This window comes from Cololabis saira, chromosome 13 (genome assembly GCF_033807715.1).
Source record: "Cololabis saira isolate AMF1-May2022 chromosome 13, fColSai1.1, whole genome shotgun sequence".
Lineage (NCBI taxonomy): Eukaryota > Metazoa > Chordata > Actinopteri > Beloniformes > Belonidae > Cololabis > Cololabis saira.
Genome location: NC_084599.1, coordinates 16005380 through 16027589, shown reverse-complemented (window position 1 = coordinate 16027589; position 22210 = coordinate 16005380). Strand labels below are relative to the sequence as shown.

Below are 22210 nucleotides of genomic sequence, written 5' to 3'. Positions count from 1 at the left end.
TAAGGTGAGCAGCTGTTGACGAATGCTGGCAACCACCTGGAATGCATGTGTTATTACTTCTTACTAGCAAGCGAAACAGCATGTTCTCTCAGCTTAAAATATTCTCCTAGCTCATGCATTTTTTATAACCGAAAGGACGATTATCTAACTTTTTATTGCCCCCATTTATGCTTTGTTTCTTTGTTGCAGAGAAGATGTTTTTCACAAGTCCACTGATGACCAGTGATTATGTCTGATTATAAATTGTTTCAGTCGCTGGAAAGGAATATTGATTCTGCTCCTTCTCTGTGATGGACACGACGAAATGATGAGACTAATCCTGCCGGAGCAGACATGCATGAATGTCACAGAAGATCAGGAACATGTTTGTCCCACTGGTCCCAAGTTCTTTTGAGTCTTCACACATCATGTCTTTGAGCTGAATTTCTGCAATTCAGTTTTTCCATTTTACTCCAAACATCTACTACGCTACAGATATGTCTTGTACTTGTAATTCTCCTGGATTTTTAGACAGCATTTCACACCAGTTTCTTAACAAATTGAGGTTTTACATGCAAAATACCATGACGGAGGTAATTAGCTCCAATTTCTTAGAGACATGTTATTATCTCTTTCCTTTCTCAGTTATTAATTATAAGTATCTCATAACTGTCATTGTTCTCCATTGTTTTCGTAGTTAGTGGTGCTGGTCTGCCCCCTCTTGTTCTCTTCTGTGCCTGTTTGCAGGCCAGAGCTTCAGCAGCTGCATTCTGGGCCACCTTTGTCAGTGAGCTGTTCAGATTTTCAGTCTACTGTGATATCACTGATTCTGATCAGAATGAAATTTCAAATATTTTAAGTAAAAATTCCAAAAAATATTTTGCTTAAACCAAAACTTAGAATTGGAGACTGTTTTTCCCTTAATTAGTGTTGTCCTGCTACATTCAGTTGACTTAGGGTGCGTCCCAATACTCCCCCTCGCCCTCCTTTTCTTCCCTAACCCTAACTTTTGCGCGTTCCCGTGAAGGTAGTGGTGTCCCAATTCCTCTTTTCACCTAGGGGGAGGGGGCATAACGAGGGCTAGGGGCTGAGAATAGCCCCTTCAAATCGAGGGATTTCAGATGCTGACTTGGCGAGCGAGGGGGTATGAAAAAAAGAGGCTCTGCGTCGATTTGACTCGCCGACCGAAGGCAAACAGGCAGACTGGTCTCAGAGAAATAGAGAGAAATAATCCTGTGACTCGTCAGATTTGTTTTGGATGTTTCTGATATAATAGTCTTCAGAAACCACAAAGTAATCCAGCTGTTATCTGGGTAATTTACACACTTTCAGATAAAGTTGCGGAAGATCACGCCAGAATAAAGGGATTTATGGTTCCGCGTTACACCAACGCAGATCCTACGGCGGAGGTTACGCAACCTACGCCGTAGGCTCTGCGTCGATTTAACGCGGACCCAAGCTCCGGACCCGGCAGACAGAAATCTCTAAATTTCGGAGCAAATTTCTTAACAGGCGTAGCTACAACTGTTAGATTTCATCTATTAAACCAACATATTCCTAAATGATTTATTTCAGCCGGCGTGATTCTCAACAGAGCTGCGTCCCGGGAGAGAGTGTCTCTCCCGGGGCTGACGGAGCAGCCTGACCGGGCGGACACGTCTCTTCTCGGGCTGTGAGCTGAGGCTGCTCCCCGGGGCCGGCGGCTCTTCTCATCTCCGAAAACATCGGGTCAAATTTCTTAACAGGCGTTATTTGGATAAACTGAGCCCCGGTTGGGGATCTTAAGGTTACCATTATACCTGAAAAAATATTAAAACTTAATAAAGTGCCATATTAACAGCGCTACAGCTGAAATTAAAACAGCTTTTGGCTCTCAGCTTCCTGATCAGGGTAGGGATGGAAACGAGGGGTAGGGGGAGAATTAGGACAGGCACCTGGGCCAAGTGCCCTAGATCTCAAGTGCCCTAAAATCTCCCCCTTCTTTTTTAGGGCTTAGGGAAGAAAAGAAGTGCGAGTGGAGAAAAGAAGGGCGAGTGAAGGAGAATTGGGATTGGGCCTTATGCTTTTGTGAGGGAACTGGATGCTTGTGTTCCTCTTGTGTGCATCACTGAGTTAACTGCAGTGTATCGTTGCCATCTAGTGGTGTAGATTCAAACTAACTAAAACTACTGGACACGTTACCGATCTCAAATCTAAAATATCTCAAATAACCTTTTTTATTTTTGGCAGCATAATTTAACATTAACAAACAAAATGATTCTTTCTACTCAACATTGTCTTGATCTCCATAATCTATGTGTCCCATCTGAATTCAAGCCCCCTCCAGTCTCATCTGCGTAACACAATCATTTGTGTTTGCTTTGCCTCCGTGGCAGTTTCACTCCTTCACATCTGCACATGAGAGACAGAGAAGGAGACGGACAACTTCTGAAAAGGTTCTGGTATTTTCTGTCAGTTCCAGGTAATTTGTCAAACCTCCATGCGTCATTGCAGTTCTCACATCTACTGGACCTTTGAGTCGCCTTTACTTTTCCTTCTGTGACCTCCACTTTTGTTCAGGGAGAGGTGTTCAGTTCAGCCAGACTCCAAACTGGCGCCAGCTTTGATCACATGTTTCCGTGAGAGTATCAAGTCAAAGTGTAAAAAGCCCCCGGTGGAGTAATGACCTTCTTAACTCACACCTGCATCTGCTGGTGCTCTGCTCCACCTCCGCCGCCCGTCATGTAAGTGGAAGGCTGCTATTCATGTGAATCACTGCGTCCAGATGTGCTTTTATATGGAGCACGCCAGTGTCCAGGCTCAGCTTTGAGGAGCAGCAGGCCTACTCCGCCACACCAGACCTCTAGCGCACCAAGTAACAACAGCACACATTGATGACTTTACACAAAGGAGGTGAGACTTTCCATTTTAAATATAAGCAGGTATCTTTGCCCTGCTGCTGAAATCTAGCTGATTTTCCTCGAGAAAAAGAAAAAGGTCATGGCAGCCTTTGGGGCTTTAATGACGTGTTAAGAAAGAGAAGAAAAGAAAAAGCTCTGTGGGAAATCCAGTCCACCTCAATCTGCACTCTGCTTTCACGTTGCTGATCTCTAAGTGTCATAGCAGAGCCCTGAAACGCAGCTGCACTGCTTTCATGGGAAACATTTCTCACAGAGGTGACTGTTTTGTCGATTTATATCAATTATGAGGATTTATTCAGTTTTTAAGTCCCCCGTTTATCTCTGCCAAGAAATTAAAAATTCATTAACACAGGAGTGAGTCTTGCACAAGAATAATAATCATTTAATTTCCAGATATCCTTGTCAGTCTCAAAAGCCGCTTTTGGAAACTGAGAATCAGCTTGCAACACTGCTACACAAACTTTATCACACGTTATGTATACGGCCTCTCCTGCAGCCGGTGACCCCACAGGGAGGAAACCCATGTGGTTCATTAGGACTGAGCCCGGCCAGACTCCTTGGGTGAGGTACTGGCTCACCAATGAGCCCCTCTCTCAGGCCGAGCATCATCCTGGGACCCCAATAATCCTCTCGAGGCAAGTGACATTGAGCTCTTTGTTGTGTAATTTTCCATATGAATCTACTGACTCATCTTTAGTCTGGCCTGTCTCTCTGGACCAGTTTGTCTTGGAGGACCCTATCTGGGGCTAGTAAAGCATTCCTGAGATCATTAAGGCTCATAAATAGATCATAAATATCCCTGTCATGATAAGATAGCTATTAGAGGAGAGGAATACAAGCAGCTGAAATGAATTTCCTCTGAAGGGCATTGGATTGCTGGATTTTTCTCTTTGCATCGTGACGTCTGAAAAAAGAGAAGGTACACTTGAGAGGATTCATTTGAGAGATTAGATTTCTCAGCTGGCAAGGATACTGGTCTCCCCCTGGAGGAGCTGGTGGAGGTGACCGGGGAGGTCTGGGCCTCTCTGCTCCGAATGCTGCCCTGAAGACCTGAACCCGGATAAGTGGAAGTTGATGGAAGGATGGACGGATGGGTGGATATTCTTGTCTGTTTGTGATAGCCCAGATGTGCAACGGATGACAGAGCAGGAAGGAGTCTGGACATCTGTCTGCTTTGGGAAAAACAGAGTCCAAATCCAAAGTCGTTTTTCTTCATTTCATGTGATATTTGCGAGGAAGGAAGTATTAATCCATAGTGCCTCTGGCAGTGGATTTGGTCACTTGATGTTTGAGTTCACCGGGACTAAGAGGAAGAATAGCAGTCACGCCTGTTTACTCTTCAGCATTTATCAGGCCTGCTGCCTGCAGTAAAGCTAATCGCTGTGACCTCACACACAAAACAGTGCCAAGGAAATCACCCCTGGGTGTTGTAGTGTAGCTGGAGGGGAGGAAAGGGAGGGTGGGTTTGGTTGTCTATGTAGTGAACTTATAGTCCAGCACTGTTTTGTCCCTCCTGTCATAAATTCTGAGATCATCTTCTGAAAAACCATCATCTTGCTCCATTCCAGATGTGCTTAATGGCTTTTTCTGGGTCACTGATAGGCTCTTCTCTTAGAGATGCAGCAGTTTTGTTGACCTGCAGCAGCTCACTGAACCCTCTGAGTTAAAGGGGAACGATTGATGGGCTCAGATTTAGAAACTGTAGCTTTGATTTCTTCCATTCATTCTCCTCTCTGTCTATTTTGGTATTTCTTTTGATTTACGTACAGTACTCTGGTCACCCATGTGATCATGCACTGTGATGTACAGCCCCATTAATCTTCCCCTGGTAGTCTGGCTGCAGAAGCAGGGCGTAAACGCATCATGCTTCAACTCCAGAAACGCAAGTCTTGCCAGTGCAGAGCACACTGAGAAGGGCCAGAGGAAACATAACACAGTCCAGCGGCAGTGAGTCACCCCTCTGCCACCAAACTGGAAACTCTAGACCAGCCTGAGTTTAGTAAAAAAAAATAAAAATAATAATTACCTCTAATTACTACCGTGTCTCAGGTTGGGTGCGTGCGTGAGGATTTCCCTTCTGGCACCTTCTGAAATATTGCCATTCTGGTCACAAGAAGCAGCACTTTGATCATTTTAGCTGAGAAAATAAAAGTGCAGGGGCCTGCTGCGCTTTGGGTTCAATAACACTCAGGGTCAGTGACAGCAGGTACAGGGCTTTTAAGGTTCTGCTGTCGATACGGCAGACAGAGCAAAACAGTGTGCAACGTTCCCTCTCATCTCCATCCATCCACAGTCTGCGGTCACTCCATGACCAGCACTCGACCACAGAAACACCTGAGTAAACAACCACCCAGGCTCAGAGGACATCTGAGGTTCTCCAACTATTATCATGGTAGCAGGACTCGGTCTGGTGTCCCAGGAGTCAGGACCTCCACACACTGCTGCAGATCCAACAAGACTCTTACTGTCTGGGAATGTGATGAGGAGGCACGGCAGTAGTTTCCATGACATACATTTCCATACATTTGTTTTCTTATTTTCTTCCAGTCTCCTAGTAATGGTGAAGTAAGGTCACAGCTAATGATTCTTTATATTTGTTTGATGACAGAAATACATTTGGATATGAGAAAATGATATATAAGGTAGTGTGGCATTTCTGTTGGAATGGAAGAAAAAAACATAATGGAGATATATCATTTCAGTATTTTGTAAATCATAAGTGCCCATCCATTCCTAGCGTTAAATATAATTTGTTATTGACGCATACAGCAATTTGGAGTACAGGATACAAACCATCACTCCATCTTTAGGGAGTTGAGCTCAGCAGCCACAGAACAAGAGGTCGGGTACGCCCTGGACATTAAACTATTCATTACTAAGCCCTTCCACCTAAACTAAATTTATGTCAAGGCTCATTTTGCTAGATAAACGTGAAACTGAGCTCTGCATTCATAAATAAAGCCCATTTTCTCCTTAAAGGGTAACAGATAAATGCATTACCATAGATCATTTTAAAAGGTTTGAACTCTCCCCCAAACAGAATCTTGCATCGGACCACCAGCAAGCTGGAAACAATGCTGCTGCTGCTACATTTCATTTCATGTCATTTCATGTTCAAAATAACTCCTAAATTAGGCCAATTTTGACGTTTGTGACATTACTTTTAATTGCATTTTTTTCCCAAAAAATACATGCTTTTTAATGAAAACAACAGTACATATGTCATTGCTAAGGGACTAATGCTTTATGTCCTGCTTTTATGCAGTACAGAAGGAGTTAGTTACAGTAGTTAGTTAGTTAGTTAGTTAAACTATTATGTTATTTTGGAATATAGTATCAATAATATGAATCAGTTTATGGGTTAAGTCAAAGTTGGAATCAAACATTTTGGTCAATCAAACCTTTTCAAATAATGCTTCGAGGTATTCACATGTTTTCTTACAATGAGGTAAAAATGCAGATACATATCAAGTTGAAGAAATCTACAGGTTGGGGGATTGTTATTTTATTAAAAAGGGCACATTTTGGGGAATCTGTTTATGCCTCAGTATAAACTGCAACAGGAGGTATTTATTCCATTCAAAATTATTGATCATGGGGCAAATTATTTATACAGCATTGTAAATAAGAAGAGGTCTGTCATATTGAATGCATCTAAACACTGATGCAAAAAAAAAATAACAACAAACAATTCCTCCTCTTCTTGCAAGCAATGAGAAAAAAGCATGGGAATAATATCCTACAAAAAACTATTTGTTTAATTTTCTTAAGGTGACATATAACATGGACAACCTCATCCTCTACGTACCACTAGGTCAGACTTCTTCAGATCATGCCTGTCCAAAACAATGACCTCACTCGTTGATTCTTTAAAATGACTATTTGTTATCCTTATTGTCTTTTTATGTTTTATACCACAGAAATATTATTTATTTCTGTGGAATAATAATATCCACAGGAAGACGAAATGCTTATAATTTCAAAAACGTTCTCTGTGAAGACGGAGACATGTCAGTAAATGCGTGCGTGGATCAGCATTTACAAACCCCCAAAACGACAGCTTCATATGGATAGTACACTGGCCACCCCACACTATCACACTACCTGCACCAAAAGGTGTTACTCTATTGGTGCAGCAATCAACATAGGGTATAGGGTTCTTATAGGCCTGCACTTGTCTTTGTGTGCATGGGGCCTTTATGAGCTTCAAGCCAGTCTATGTTGCAATACCCCATCTGAACACATGGGGGCATATACAGTAAATATGCTGCCCTCGTGTGGTCAGAAATGGTACTGCTACTTACAATTGCTAACACAAATTAACCAACAAAGAAATAACCATGCAAACTCAATAGAAGGAAATGTTTCAAGAAACACGTGACACATTGATCATTGTATCAGTCTCTCAAGTTCTGGACTATGCGAGGTTACATTGATTACAGTCGCACCATCCAATATATCGTGGGCACCAGCCTGTAAATACAATATGATATACAAAATATTGACTTTTGATGAGAAATGGTGGGAGAGTAGGTTTAAGCTGCCTCAGAAAGTCAGAAAGCACTAGTGTGTTTGAAGTTTTTGGATATGTCTAAAATACTTTTAGCACCTTCAAGAAAAAATACAATGTAAGAATATGTCTTCAGTTAATCGCTGCCAGGCTATTTATGACCCATTTAGGACATACAGTATTTGCTGTAGCACTGCCCTTCAGAAATGTAAACTTTGAGTAGCCTTTGGTCAATTACTTCATAAGGATGGCTTGATTTGGTGGAAGCAAAAAAAGTACAGTTGAAATAAGATGAGAGAGTAAAGCTCAGAGTTTATTTCATGCACATGAAGCACCAGAGGTTGTTGTTGCTGAGGTGACAAGTCTACAGATGGCTGGCTGTAAGACGTTCAGGAGACAGGCTTCTTCTGCTTTTAAATCCCTGAAAAAATAAAAAAACGATAGATAGATAGATAGATACATACATACATAGATACATACATACATACATACATACATACATACATACATACATACATACATACATACATACATACATACATACATACATACATACATACATACATACATACATACATACATACTAACGAGTAAGGACGTGTGTTTAGTTGATTATTTCTTTGTTGTTCTTTGTTTTTGGCAAAAATCGTATACCGTTGGAAAGCCTGCTTTATTTCCCTTTTAAATGGTGACAGATTAGTGAGGAACATGCATTTGTGGGATGAGCAGCAGAGCTGAGTATTCATGCACCAGTGAAAACATTTCCAGATCTTCTCTGCCAATGCCAAACAACTTTGACTCTTCTATTGGTGTTTGAATGATTGAAGTTTGAAGAAACAACACATATTAGCAACTTAACAGTTGATCCATTTAACTAACAGGAGCCTCAGTAGCATGTAGGAGAACCAGACACAGCCTGGCACCTCCTCCTCATGGTGACCAGCCTGCTCACACTGCTGCGGGACGGCATCCCGTCCTTCAACCAGCCTTTGTCACCAGTCACCCAGCGTGGTTGTGTTGGTCACTGTGGCACCAACAGCCCGCCCAAGCTGATCCCACAAGGGTTGAGTTGGGTTGAGGTCAGGACTGCTGGGAGGTCTCCATGTTGGAGGACAGAGTTGGGTCCCAGACCGTGGAGATATTGGATTGTCACTGGTTGCAGAATCTCATCTCGATATGTCTCTGTATTGATATTCCCTCCCATGATGACGAGCCTGGTTTTTCCAGTGAGAGAGATGCTGCCCCACACCATCACACTCCCTCCACCAAAAGGTGTTTGGTTATCGGTGCAGCAATCAACATAGAGCTCTCCATGTCTTCTTAACACTTCGACCCCAAGATCCAACTGAATCTGGACTCATCGCTGAACTTCGCTGCCAAATGTTTCTGAGTGCAACCACAGTCAGCTCTGCTGCTCATCCCACAAATGCACGTTCCTCATAAATGTGTCACCATTTAATGTGTGTGTGTGTGTGTGTGTGTGTGTGTGTGTGTGTGTGTGTGTGTGTGTGTGTGTGTGCGTGCGTGCGTGCGTGCGTGCGTGCGTGCGTGCGTGTGTGTGTGTGTGTGTGTGTGTGCGTGTGTTTGATAATATTGAGCAGATTTTAAGCTTTTATGAATGCAGTTAAATCAAAGTGGGATTTTTAAATACATACCCTTAGGACCATTTGTATGGATGCATGTTGGTGGTTGGAAAGAGTAGATAATACGTTTTATTAAATATATATAATGGATGGCATGCAAACATTGTTGTCACTAAAGTTAAAAATTCTGTTCATCATATCCTCATGAGTATCTGAAAAGAATTTGAAGCATTAAAAGGACTTACAAGACTGCGACGTGGGCTGAGAGAGCGAGAGCGCATGGTGCTGGTGTTCCTGCTGCAGCTCCGGCTCGACTGAGAAAAAACAAGCATCACATGAGCCTTTATCTGACATAACTCTGTGTCAGTCCTGACTTTTTAGGGAACATAAGATCAGTACCCGGCTGGTCACAGCCTCCCCTTTGACAATAACAGCCTTTCCCTCCATCAAGGCCGGCCACACGTGGTAGAGGACCAGAGGAGCGGTGAACTCAGAGTCATAGCTGCGACGGTACCTGTTGGAGGGAGACCTGTGAGCGTGGCTCTGTCATGTGAATGATTACGGTGACATCTACTGGTAGAAGCATGACACGACGAGTATGGACTGTCAACGGACTTGCTCTCATTGTAAAGTTCTCCATCACTGGCAAAGGACAAGTCAGTCGGTGGATCAAGCGTCTGCATAGCGAAGGCCACCTTGCACGTCTCCCTGATCAAGGTACTGATGAGGGAAAAGTCCACTTCCGCCGGGAAGGAGATCCGAGGGTTCATGTTCATAGCATTGATCACATTCTGGGAAGAATTACACAACGAGAAATACATTACACCGTACTTCACAACTAATTGTCAAATGAAAGGGGTTTTTTTTGCTTTTTTTTTTTAAATGTATAGGTCAAAGAGTAGATGTGGTTTTGTCTCACATTGATGCTTGTTTGAACATCATACAGGCCCAAATTTCTGACGATAGAGTCCACGGCTGCATCTTCATCGGCCTCCGGACTGAATTGGGAATGGGACTTTCCCAACGACTTTTTCACTCGCAGCTTGAACTCATAGTAGGCCTGTTTTGCTGCTTTGAAGGATTCCTGATACAGAAAAACAAAAGAATTACATCAACAAAACTGCAAAAAAAGGAGGTTGATTTAAAAAACACAGAATTACAGAGAACAGTGTTGAATAACTTAAATATTTTCTCAGTTACTGTGTAACACTTAAGGTTTGTTTGTGTGTTGGGTTTCTTGTTTGATGCACGTCATGAAATATACATTTTACCATGCTTCATTAAGTGCATTGTGTTATTTGAAATGTTCTTTTCTATTTTTTTCACGCACTTCTGCTCTGCTCATGTTCATGTGCAACATAGCAATCCTGTCATTACAATCGTACCACTGCAGCGATGAAGATGATTCTCTGGACCATCTCTAAATCATCTATGTAGTGCAGAAGCAGGGACTGGGCTTGCAGGCGCTCCACCGCGTACAGGTCACTGAAGCGCGACACGAGGCGAGCATGGCGGGAGGAGTTGGTGAGCTGGGCCCTCGTGGGCGACCCGCTCCTCGCTGGGCCGGGTGAATGGCTGAGTCTTGGCAAAGGGCTCGGAGAGCGACTTCTCACCAACCTGACAGGCAGAAAAGAAACATTACATCCATTTCACTTTTCTAATTTGGGATTCTTTGTCTCCATATCTCCTCCATCTTCTTGCCTGTGGTACAGATATTTATCTCAGCAAAACACTCTAATAAAAACAAAAAACATACCATATTTTCTGGACTATAAGCCGCACCTGTATATAAGCCGCATCCGCTCTATTTTAAAAAAAAGATATGCAAGCCGCAGATATTTATGTTGTTAGATTAGATATTTACTACATGTACAGAAGGATTTTGAACTGTAAATGATATACATGTTTGTACCTAAATAGATCCTTTCCTTACAGTGTCTTTTAACACGGCAGCAACTTTGCTGATTAAAACTGGACAGAATCAAGAGAAAATAACCAGTATTTATTTATCTATTTATCTGTTTGAAATCTGCTTCTACCTACTTCTATCTGCTAAAGAAGAAGTAGCGTATTCTTCTTTGCATTTATTTTGTCTTAGTTTTTATTCTAATTCCGGTTAGCACTCCCCCTAGCGGTGGAAGAAAAATCCACAGAATAGCCGCACCTTTGTATAAGCCGCATGGTTCAAAACCTATGAAAAAAGTAGCGGCTTATAGTCCAGAAAATACGGTATTCTTTATATGTTCTTATCGCTTTCTGTTACATAGGGTTTATTATATAGCTCATATGAGCATAATAAAATGCAAACTAAAATATGACTTCAATATGAAGATTGAAAAAGCAAAGAAAAAGTCACAGAAGTGAAAGATGTCAGAAAATGTTGACCTGCACTCCTCACACTCACCCACCTGCCCAAATTGTTATTTGTATAAATCATAGTAAATACAAATCGAAGAAAGTAAAGTATGTTATGACTGTGGTAGCCATGAAGAAAGGATGCTTCAGAGGAGAGAAGAGCAACGGCAGACTCTTTTTGAAGCGCTACAATCAAGAATACAACATTTTAGGCTTTGTGGAAGTCTTTTCAGTATCTACAAAGTACATCTAAAATGAGACAGACAAATGAATTAGTAATAAATAAATTGTCGCAAATACCTTATAATCATCTGATAGCAATATTGTAATTCAAATGTATGGTGTGAAAAATGTAGTGGTTAGATTATGCACTTATGTCACTTACCATTGCTCATCAACGCTGGTTAAAAATGACAACAGTGCTTGTTTATGTGTGGGTGTGAGCACCTGTCCTGCAGGATGGTCTTCTCTGTGTTCAGGTAAGACACTTCATCTCTCAACATGTGAACCTGTCGCTCGTAGTCATTGTGACCATCCATCTTTCTCTTATAAAGCTCCACTTCTTCATGAGTGGAACGCAAACTAAAACAAAAGATTCACATTAACAATAAAAATCCCAATAACCACATCTTCAAAACATATGTGTTCTGAAATTATTTAAAAATAACACCCACTCTGCTTTAAGCTGCAAGATTTCATCCTCTGCGGCGAGAAGTGCGTTCACTGATTTGCTTTTTGTGTCCTCCAACTCCTTCTGAGCATCCACCAGTCTATTAAAATAAGTCAGCACTTGTCTTCATATTGTTGAAGTTTTCAGGTATCCATACTACAGCTGAATGTGAGCCATGCATGCAGTTACGCTTCACTTACTCTGCTCTGACTGACTCCAGTTGTGATCGAGAAGAGCACAGCTGCATCTTCATCTTCTGCATGTCATTCTCATGAGAGGCAGAGAGCTCTCTGATCTTTCTGTCCTTCTCTGCTGAATCCTAAAGGTGACCAAAGAGGGCACAGAAACACAATAAGTACTTCCCAAAATGTATTAGATGTGGATTAAATTCATGCAACGCATAATGCAAGTATTAATGAAAGCACATATGACACCTCAAGAAGCTGTAGACTGCTGTCATCAACAGAAGACCTTGACATGGAGAAGCATGTCCCAAGCCAAGGTAACAGTCGTGTTTTGAGAGTGTCCACTCCAGCATAGTGTCCACCTTATTCAGGTCAAAAGATTTTAAGATCATTTTAAGAGGTTGGAATTTAATTTGAATTTAAATTCTTAAATTCAAAAGCTTACCCTCAGCAGCTGTCAGGTTAAGGATTGCAAACAGTTGACCCTGAATCTTAGCGGTGAGCTCGATCAACTCACAACACCTGTTCAGATTCTGGTCACAGGACATCAGCTTGGAAAGAAAACAGAGTTTTAACATCTTAAATAATGACATTTTTCTAAAACGTCACAGATTTGTTTCAGTTATTTTCTGATCCTGTGACATGTATACAGTTTATCATGCCTCATGAGAAGGCAGAATAAATCTTATGGATCTGAGAAATAGAAAAATGTGATGCAATAGTGTACACATGAACAGAAATGTTAACACTTCAATCAACATGTAGACAAGCATATGTAAATTAAGCTTCTCACATTTATAAACACCACATCTGGTGTATGTCCAACATCTGGGTATAAATCAGAAAGGAAATACTAATGTGCACATAAACTGACTTAGTGTCCAAAACCATAAATTACTGCTTCATCTTCGCCTTCTTGTTATGTATTTATTGCATGTATTTTTTTTTTTTTTGCCTTTATTTACGTTCATCATCATGTGGATATATTGATAAATGTTACCCTGTATATTGCTTGTCTGTGAGCTATATTCCAAATAAACTATGACACTCAATTCAAGTTTATAAGAAAAAAAGAGTTACCAAATATCAACACATTTTTTGGTCAACTTAAAACGTGACTTGACAATATAATGTAGCAGAAGCTAGAGATCATTCCTGCACTGAGGTTCACACAAACTATTTCCGGTCTCCACCGGGTGGGAACTATCTGTGAAACAAAAGCTCTTTGGAATAGTTCGGCCGTTGCCATGACGACATGCATCCATAGCAACCAAACTTTACTGAGAAATCAGTGTAAACTAGGCGAGTGCGTTCAAATTATGTGATGTTTTAAATTATTTTAAAAACACTTTGCTTCACTTATTTTATTTATGGTTACATTTTTAAACATAATACAGAAATGAAGTGTTATAGACAACGAGCAAAAAAAGCAAGTTATCGTTTACACAAGATAAAATATGAAACATTATTACAAAAACATTTAAAGTGTAATGAAACTCTTGAAATAGGATAGCTCCGCGTTTTGAGTGCATTAAGTGTTTAGGTAACATGGGTCGATTATAACTTATTGCTGAACTTACATGATAGTCTTTGTGCCAGCTCTCAAGCTTGTCCTGCAGCACACTGCATGAAGACGTGTTGGTCAATCTCCTTAAAGTGTCGGCCATGTCCGTCCCAAATCACTAATCCTGGAGGTCTGCGGTGCAGGTGGAGGAGCAGGTCAGGGAGGAGCAGTGCAGCAGCCGGGGGTTGTCTGGGGTTACACTGGCAGCCTGGGAGGAGACGGAGAGACCAGACCACGCTCAGCTTTATTAATGACGTCGGCGCCGCTGCCACTCAACCCTGAATTATTGCTGCGTTCCATTTACCTCGGAGGTCGGAACTCGGAACTGGGAATGACGTCATAGCCGAGTTATCAGCGTTCCAGTTACAAAGTAGGTAAACAAGTTTGTAGTTCGCATATACCACATGAAAAATGTAAATTACACTATAGCAGCATATATATGCCAAACAATACTTGTATACGACTGATTTAGTGTGACCAAAACTAGAATGAAGTGCTACGAATTTTTACAGAGCTCTCTTCTACTGTTTACAACCGGGGCAGCCATCTTGGAATGTGAACTCGGGGGTGGTGAAAACTCTCCCACTTTCCCAGTGGGAAATCCCACTTCAAGGGGCGTTCCAGTTGAAAATTCCGACTGGGAACTGGGAAATCCCCACTTCCGAGGACAAATGGAACGCGGCATATGGCCCCGCGTTAAATCGACGCAGAGCCTACGCCGTAGCGTACAGCGTAGCCTACGGCGTAGGGTACGCGGCGTTGGGCGCCGTACGGTACGCGTCGCCGCGTACCGTACGCTGTAATCTGCGTTGGTGTAACGCGGAACTATAAATCAGCCTTAACAGGTAACTTCGACCGAAACAGGAGCAAATGTTTCGTCCTGTGTTGGATCAAATCCAATAATCATATCAGTTGCTGTCACAAACCTTTTTATTATTATTATTTATATATCCAGCTTTACTGTGGTGCATGTTTTGATTGACTAATGGACCAAAATAAAACTATCTAACTAACAAACCTGAACTGAATCAAAACACTGTCAGATCATCGCAGCAGCATCACGTGATCACCAGTACATTAATCTCATGGGCTGGCCGTAGTAAATAAACATATGTAAAACAATATTAGTCTTTACTAATGAAACTTTTTGCGAACTATAAAATAAAGAATGACTCGTAGCACGCGCACATGCAACCACAAACGCAATACTTGAAGAAATGTGTCAAAAAATACATTATGTATTTAACATGAAGTGATTTTAATTGAATTGAATGCCTTTTATTGTCATTATACATTGCACAACGAAATTGTAAAGCTTCTCCTGTGCTCAGTGCAATACAATTAAAGTAAAAACAACAAGTTACTAAAAAGTGCAGAGTGCAAAGTGCAGTGCAAAATTATAATATTCTAAGAATAAAAAGTATAAAGTCTTTATACATTTATGGTAACCGTATATGTTGTATCTTGTATTTGTTCAAGATGATATATATATATATATATATATATATATATATATATATATATATATATATATATATATATATATATATATATATATATATATATATATATATATATATATACACATTATAAATAATAATATAAATATATATATGTATAATATATAATATTGTGTGTGTGTGTGTGTGTGTGTGTGTGTGTGTGTGTGTGTGTGTGTGTGTGTGTGTGTGTGTGTGTGTGTGTGTGTGTGTGTGTGTGTGTGTGTGTGTGTGGGCTATTTAAAGATCTTTATGTCATTGGATAATTACACTTGGAACAGACCATTATCTGTGGCTGCAGGGGCCCTGACGTTGCATTTGTTACGTATGAAGGAGACACGGAACAACGGTTCTTGCGCTGTTCATCTTAATTTAGCCTTTTTATTTAAAGCAAAGCTCAGTATGGTGTTATCAGCAGAAGTACACAGTTGTATGTGTTACGTGTATATTATTCGTGTATCCAGTCCGGAGTGGTTCAGTCCTCGCCGCTCCGCAGCAGGAGAGGGAGGGTCAACATGGCGTCCGAGCAGGTCCGTTATATTCTCTATTTCTTCATTTTACTAACTTGTTTCATCACCCCATGCTAATAAATCAACGGTGAATAGTTCAGAGTATTACAGAGTTTAAGATAAAGTGGTTGCTTTAAGTGTATGATGCTTTGTTCTTGAGCCTCGTATAAAAGCCTTATAAATAGTGGCCTCCGCGTCTTTATTATTATTGCTTGACGTTGTATTGACATACAATGTTATTCTTTTTGCAGACTTGCTCCTATACTTGCTCCACAAATCAATTTCACTAATATAATTAAACTGAACAGCATAAATCGGCGACAGGACGGAGCATATGTCCATTTTGCTGCTAAAACGAGTGTGGTTTATTTTTAGTCGCGCAGCAGACAGACGGGCTGTCGCGCAGCCTGAAGCAGATACAGATACAGATACACACTCATCCGTCTGTCAGGGCCACAAACCTGACAGGAACATGGTACAAACATACCATCACAGATCAAGAGCATTTGTGCATAGATGCAATCGTGAAAATATCCTCCCTGTATTTGAATATAATCAGATTTATCAGGTAAAATCATGTTAATGGTGGGCTACTTTGACAATTAAGTGTAATAGGAAAAAGTTATATTCAGCATACATTTTTTCAACTCACAACACCTGTTCAGATTCTGGTCAGAGGATATCAGCTTGGAAAGAAAACAGAGTTTTAACATCTTAAATAATGACATTTTTCTGACACGTCACAGATTTGTTTCAGTTATTTTTCTGATCCTGTGACAACATACAGTTTATCATGCCTCATGAGAAGGCAGAATAAACCTTATGGATCTGAGAAATATGAAAATGTGATGCAATAGTGTACACATGAACAGAAATATTAATACTTCAATCAACGTGTAGACAAGCATATGTAAATTAAGCTTCTCACATTTCATATAAACACCACATCTGGTGTATGTCCAACATCTGGGTATAAATCAGAAAGGAAATACTAATGTGCACATAAACTGACTTAGTGTCCGATACCATGAATGACCTCTTCATCTTCGCCTTCTTATTATGTATTTATTGCATGTATTTCTTTTTTTTTTGCCTTTATTTACGTTCATCATCATGTGGATATATTGATAAATGTTACCCTGTATATTGCTTGTCTGTGAGCTATTTGCATGAGCATGAAGCAGATACATCCACACACCATCATCCGTCTGTTATGCCCACAAACCTGACATGAAGATGAGTACAAACATACCATCACAGATCAAAAGCATTTGTGCATTCTGACCTGATAGATGAAAGCGTGAAAATATTCTCCTTGTATTTAAATGTGATCAGATTTATTACACCAGGTAAAATCATGTTAATGGTGGGCTACTTTGAGAATTAAGTGTAATAGGAAAAAGTTATATTCAGCATACCTTTTTTTAATTTATTTTGGTGCTACTTAAGTGTGAGGACTTAGTGTTAAGCTTCAGTTGTTTTGCCTTGTAGGAGAGCTCCAATGGACCAGTGAAGAAGTCCATGCGAGAGAAAGCCATAGAGAGACGCACCATCAACAAGGAACACAACAGTAACTTCAGGGCGGGATATGTGCCCATCGAAGAAGAGCGTCTTCATAAGACAGGGCTGAGAGGACGCAAGGGAAACATGGCTGTGTGCATCATCGTTCTCCTCTTCCTCCTTGCCTTAATTAACCTCATTGTGAGTTCAAATCTTTCTTTTGAAATTAAGTAAAAAAAATTAAAAAAAAAAAAATAAAAAAATAAAAAAAAATATATATATATATATATATATATATATATATATATATATATATATATATATATATATATATATATATATATGATTTGTGGTGTTTTACAATCTGCAAAAACTCTACCTTTCTTCAGATCACACTTGTAATCTGGACAGTGATACGAATCGGCCCGAATGGCTGTGACAGTATGGAGTTTCATGAGAGCGGCCTGCTGCGCTTCAAGCAGAAAGCAGACATGGGTGTTGTTCACCCTCTGCACAAGAGCACTATCGGTGGTCGAAAGGATCAAGACCTGGTAATCACTGGCAACAACAACCCGGTGAGAAAAGCATCGAGGAGTACAGTGAAGTCTGAACCAGTACATTGCGGGACACATTTAGAGCTGCTCTCTTTTGTTTTGTGCGTGTCCTCGCAGGTTGTATTCCAGCAAGGCACTACGAAGCTGAGCGTAGAAAAGGACAAGACTTCAATCGTCAGTGACGTTGGCATATCCTTCACAGATCCTCGGACGCAGAACACATTCTTCAGTACAGACTATGAAAACCATGAGTTCCATCTGCCCAAAGGTGTCAAAGTCCTCAGCGTTAAAAAAGCCTCCACAGAAAGGGTGTGTATGATCTTTGTCTCTGACTCATGGCTGTAACAAAAAAAACATCTATGATGCATGTGTTTAACAGCCTTGGTACAAGGTACTGCTGATACACTAAAATACATAGTGATAAAACAAAGATTATTTTTTAGAAATAAATTGGTTATTGAAGATTATAAACACTCATCTGATTAAAGAAAAGAAAGCTTGGACGTAGGTTGGAATTCAGTTTTTAAATACTGCACAGATAAAGGTTATAAAACGCAGCCAGTATGGGAGTCACCAGCCAGTAAGTCTCATAGTACCAGTTAAAAAGCCGAGATAAATGGGCAGGAAAGGACATCCCATCACAAATCTATGCCTAATCAGTTTGCAGAGCATATTGATTTGGCATGAAAGGAGGTATGAAAGTGTCGAGAAGAGATGGGAGTGGAATATTTAACTAGGATCTTGGATAGTGAAAGAATGCCAGAGGAATGGAGGACAAGTGTACTATTGCCAGTTTTCTAGAGCAAAAGTTGTGTAGCAAGGTACAAATTGATGGGCCACGCAAAGAAGAATTGGGAAACAGTAGTGGAAGCTAGGTTGATAAAGTAGTTACCCTGTGTGAGCAATAGTGTAGTGTTCATGCCACAAGAAAGCCCCACTGATGAAGTGTTTTCTTGAGAATGCTGATGAAAAGTACAGTAAAGATCAGGAGGAGTTGTATTGTGTCTATAGATTTACAGAAAGTGTATGACAGAGTTCTGAGGGACAACGTTTGGTGTTTCATAAAGAGGTCAGAAATGGAAGAAAAGTCTGCTATAGTGGTAAAGGACCTGTATGAGGGCAGCATGACAGGGGGGGCTATGGAAATCCTGGAGAGGTGGAGATGTGTCATAGAAAAGATGAATGGAGTTCAGGCAGAACAATGAAGATGCAATGAGTGGAGGGAGGTGCAGAAGGTGCTAGAGTTTAAATGCTGAACGGTTCAGAACAATAGCATGCATGGAAAAGAGGTGAAGAAGAGAGTGCAGGTTGGCTGGGATGGAGAAGGGTGTTTGGAGGTATCTGTGATTAAAGAGCAGCATGTAGAGTAAAGGGAAAGCTTTAACAACACAGTAGTGAGACCAGCTCCTCTCTGTAGCTTGGAGACAACTCCACTGACCAAGAGACAGGAACTAGAGCTGAAGATGTTAAGATTTCCTCTGGGTGTGACAAAGATGGTTAAGATTAAGAACAAGCACATCAGAGCAACAGTGAGAGTTAAACTCCTTGAAGACAAAGTAAGAGAGGCAAGATTAAGATGGTTTGGGCTCGCTGTCCTGCATGTCTTGAAGGTTGCTCTGCTCCAAGTCAGCTGATTCAAAAGTCTGTCGTGTGGGTCACTAATTTGAGCCAGGTGTTTTAAGAGGAAAGCAACATGTAAAACACCCAGGACACTGAGGCCAGTGTTGAAAAACACTGGTTAAAACAATGTAGAGGCGGGTTAGTGATTGATATATGATGCTGGGGATGGAGCTGCCAGGCAGGAGATAAACATGGAAGATCAAGGAGGAGATTACTAGGAAGATGCAGAGGACTGGTTAAGATGGATACAGATCATCCGCTGTGCCGAACCCTAAAAGGAAAAGCTAAAAAGAACAGGAAGAAAGAGAGATAAGAGATATTATTTTCAGACAAAGTTGAAGAAAAGTACAGGTATAGCTTTCATCAGAGAAGAACTGCGAAATATGGATTTAAATTAAAAAGTTAATCGCTAATGTATAGTTTACAGAATGTTCAAATTGTAATTGCCAAAAGTGGTTCCTCCCAGACAGAAAGCTGGATTATGGGGAAAAAATCTCTTTTGCCTATTTAATAATGAAAACACCTAGACTCTGAAAATTTGCTCTCATTTCTTCATAACAAGGCACAATTCAGTTCAGTTCAGTTCAGTACAAATGTACTTTATTTATCCCCAAAGGAAAATGATGTGTTACAGTAATTGTCATTAATTTAGTCTCTTTAAAGAGCCGTGTTGTTGAATCACTGTGTGGTGAAGAGGATGTGCAGCGATGTGTTTGTTATTTATATGCACAATGAGCTCCTATTTGTTTGATTCCCAAACATTTACCTCTTTTTGTATTCCTTTTTTAAATAGTTATTTTTATTTGTTTCTTCATATCTTTCAGAGCTGCAATGTATGCTCTTTTAAAATTTGGCTAATTAAATATTTTGTCTGATTTTCTTTTAGATAACCAGTAGTGCATCATCTGACCTCAACATTAAGGGGGACAGCGAAGCCATCATTCGTGGTAATGAGGGGGTGAACATCATGGGCCGGACTGTAGAGTTTAAAATGGGCGGAAACATTGAGCTCAGGGCTGTAAGTATGGGAGCACGTCGTCCGACATGTAGCATCATATGTACGTATGTAAAGCTGATGGATGATAGATGAGTTACGAGCTTTTCTCTCTGCAGGAGAATAGCATTGTTCTCAATGGATCGGTCATGTTCAACGCTACGCGCATCCCTAACTCTGCAGGAAACGTGTACTTCAACGACGGTCTGGAGAGGTACAAGCTCTGCATGTGTGAAGATGGGACTCTGTTTCGTGTGCTGGTGAAATTTACCAACATGGGCTGCCAAACCTCAGAAAACCCATGTAGAAGGATCCACTAGCCCCGATCCGCCGACACAACTCCCCCCTGCACTCTCTCACCACTGGCATCAGACAAACCACTTCTACATTTCTGTACAGCTTAATGGGTGCAGTTAAAATTCAAAGCTTCGGTCATTCTTTATGTCTTGGACATACTGTCCATGTGACACCTCACCTGACAAGTTCAGGGGAGGTGTCTGAGTGCCAAACCAGATTGTGCTCTAGATTATTGTCACTTGCTTAAAGATGTAAAGTCTAAGTACTGAATTACTTTGGTCTTTCTGCAGATTTGTATCAACATTTTGTCAGTGGACGTTTCCTGTAATCTAAAGAATGATGCAGTGGTTTACACAATTTGTTTTTAGCCTTCAGAAGCTGCAACGTTTATGTTTTGCCTTTTTGTCCACTGTCACTATGCAAACTCTCTAGGGGGCTTGTACAAGATTTTATTTACCATTGACTTTTAGGGCAGCTGTTTATTTTTCTCTGTCGAATTAACTGACGTGTTTTTGATGCTACATAATTATGATGTTCATAATACTAATGTGCAAAATTTTGGATGATCAGTAATTTAAAAATAGTTTTGTAGGCCATGCACTATTGTAAATTTGACTTGGGGTCCAGCTGAATAGTCTGTTATGCTCAGGATGGTTTCTAAGCACGTGAAATGAAAGGGAAGTGAAAGGATGAGCGATCCAATGCCACCTTTATCATCTCCGTTGGCATAGGAACGTCTGGAGCAGATTTTATGAAAGTAAATTCCTTTTAGGTACAGCAATCAATGTGATGCTTGATTGTTGTCGTCCAGTAACCAAAAAAATAAACATGATGACAGGCGCGTGAGTGTGAGCAGCCCAGAGCAGCAGTCTTATTTCTATCTCTTACATATAGTGAAGCAGACTAATTACTATCCTTTGTAGAAGATGTGTTTCTGGCTGCGGTTTTACTCCTGCAGGCCTAAAGAACAACGTACTGTAAATTTAGTCACAGTTTCACTCCAAACAATCGTCTTTATGACTTCTGCTATCTTGCTTTCTCATCACACTATCATCCAACAGGTTAAGGTAAAAGTGTTTTGGAAAATGAGTTGGAATTAATATCTTTAACTATTTGTTGTACCCTAGGTCTTTTTCTGCACATCTCGGGCTGCATATTGTGCATGTGCCAATGGATTTTAAAGGGATTGTAAACATTGTTTAATTGTAAAACAACACTACAGATACATGTAAATCTCTTCAAATGCTCAGAGGTTTGACATCTTCACTAACTTCAGCTAAATCCTCCAAACTGCTTGAAATTTTGTGCAATATAACATGAGGTTTGACTTTTCTTTGGATCATCTTGTCTGTTGTAAAGCAGTGATTTTAAAATTCGTCCAGCATTTCTTTGGTTTGTTTGTTTCAATAAAGAAATGTGTTGCCACGTGAAACTTTTTATCATTGCTTCAGGTGTCTCATGATCATTTAAAAAATATCATATAAGTGTACT

General features: G+C 40.5%; 2 protein-coding genes across 2 annotated transcripts in view; one reads left to right on the top strand and one right to left on the bottom strand.

Moving 5' to 3' along the window:
* Positions 1-6067: 6067 nt before the first annotated feature.
* The window catches only part of spata18 (spermatogenesis associated 18), a 22053-nt gene continuing 5910 nt past the window's right edge, over positions 6068-22210 (bottom strand). Inside the window, exons 2-13 of the mRNA XM_061737978.1 lie at positions 13763-13954; positions 12628-12733; positions 12432-12544; positions 12198-12316; positions 12002-12097; positions 11775-11909; positions 10358-10589; positions 9892-10056; positions 9588-9763; positions 9372-9486; positions 9218-9286; positions 6068-7810 (exon numbers count right to left, since the gene is read on the bottom strand). Coding sequence (XP_061593962.1) covers positions 7754-7810; positions 9218-9286; positions 9372-9486; positions 9588-9763; positions 9892-10056; positions 10358-10589; positions 11775-11909; positions 12002-12097; positions 12198-12316; positions 12432-12544; positions 12628-12733; positions 13763-13849 — 1470 coding nt within the window. The 5' untranslated portion in view covers positions 13850-13954 and the 3' untranslated portion in view covers positions 6068-7753. The remainder of the gene's footprint in view (positions 7811-9217; positions 9287-9371; positions 9487-9587; positions 9764-9891; positions 10057-10357; positions 10590-11774; positions 11910-12001; positions 12098-12197; positions 12317-12431; positions 12545-12627; positions 12734-13762; positions 13955-22210) is intronic.
* sgcb (sarcoglycan, beta (dystrophin-associated glycoprotein)) lies at positions 15639-22151 on the top strand. The gene is made up of 6 exons (XM_061737973.1): positions 15639-15775; positions 17246-17455; positions 17644-17829; positions 17926-18117; positions 20315-20446; positions 20542-22151. The coding sequence occupies exons 1-6, from the start codon at positions 15761-15763 to the stop codon at positions 20740-20742; spliced, it is 936 nt and encodes a 311-aa protein (XP_061593957.1). The 5' UTR covers positions 15639-15760; the 3' UTR covers positions 20743-22151.

Bases quoted from the DNA above. Each gene is read 5' to 3' on its own strand.
- sgcb (XM_061737973.1), top strand. The intron at 17,830-17,925 runs GTGAGAAAAGCA...GTGTCCTCGCAG, and splicing joins TCACTGGCAACAACAACCCG to GTTGTATTCCAGCAAGGCAC. The intron at 20,447-20,541 runs GTAAGTATGGGA...TTCTCTCTGCAG, and splicing joins GAAACATTGAGCTCAGGGCT to GAGAATAGCATTGTTCTCAA.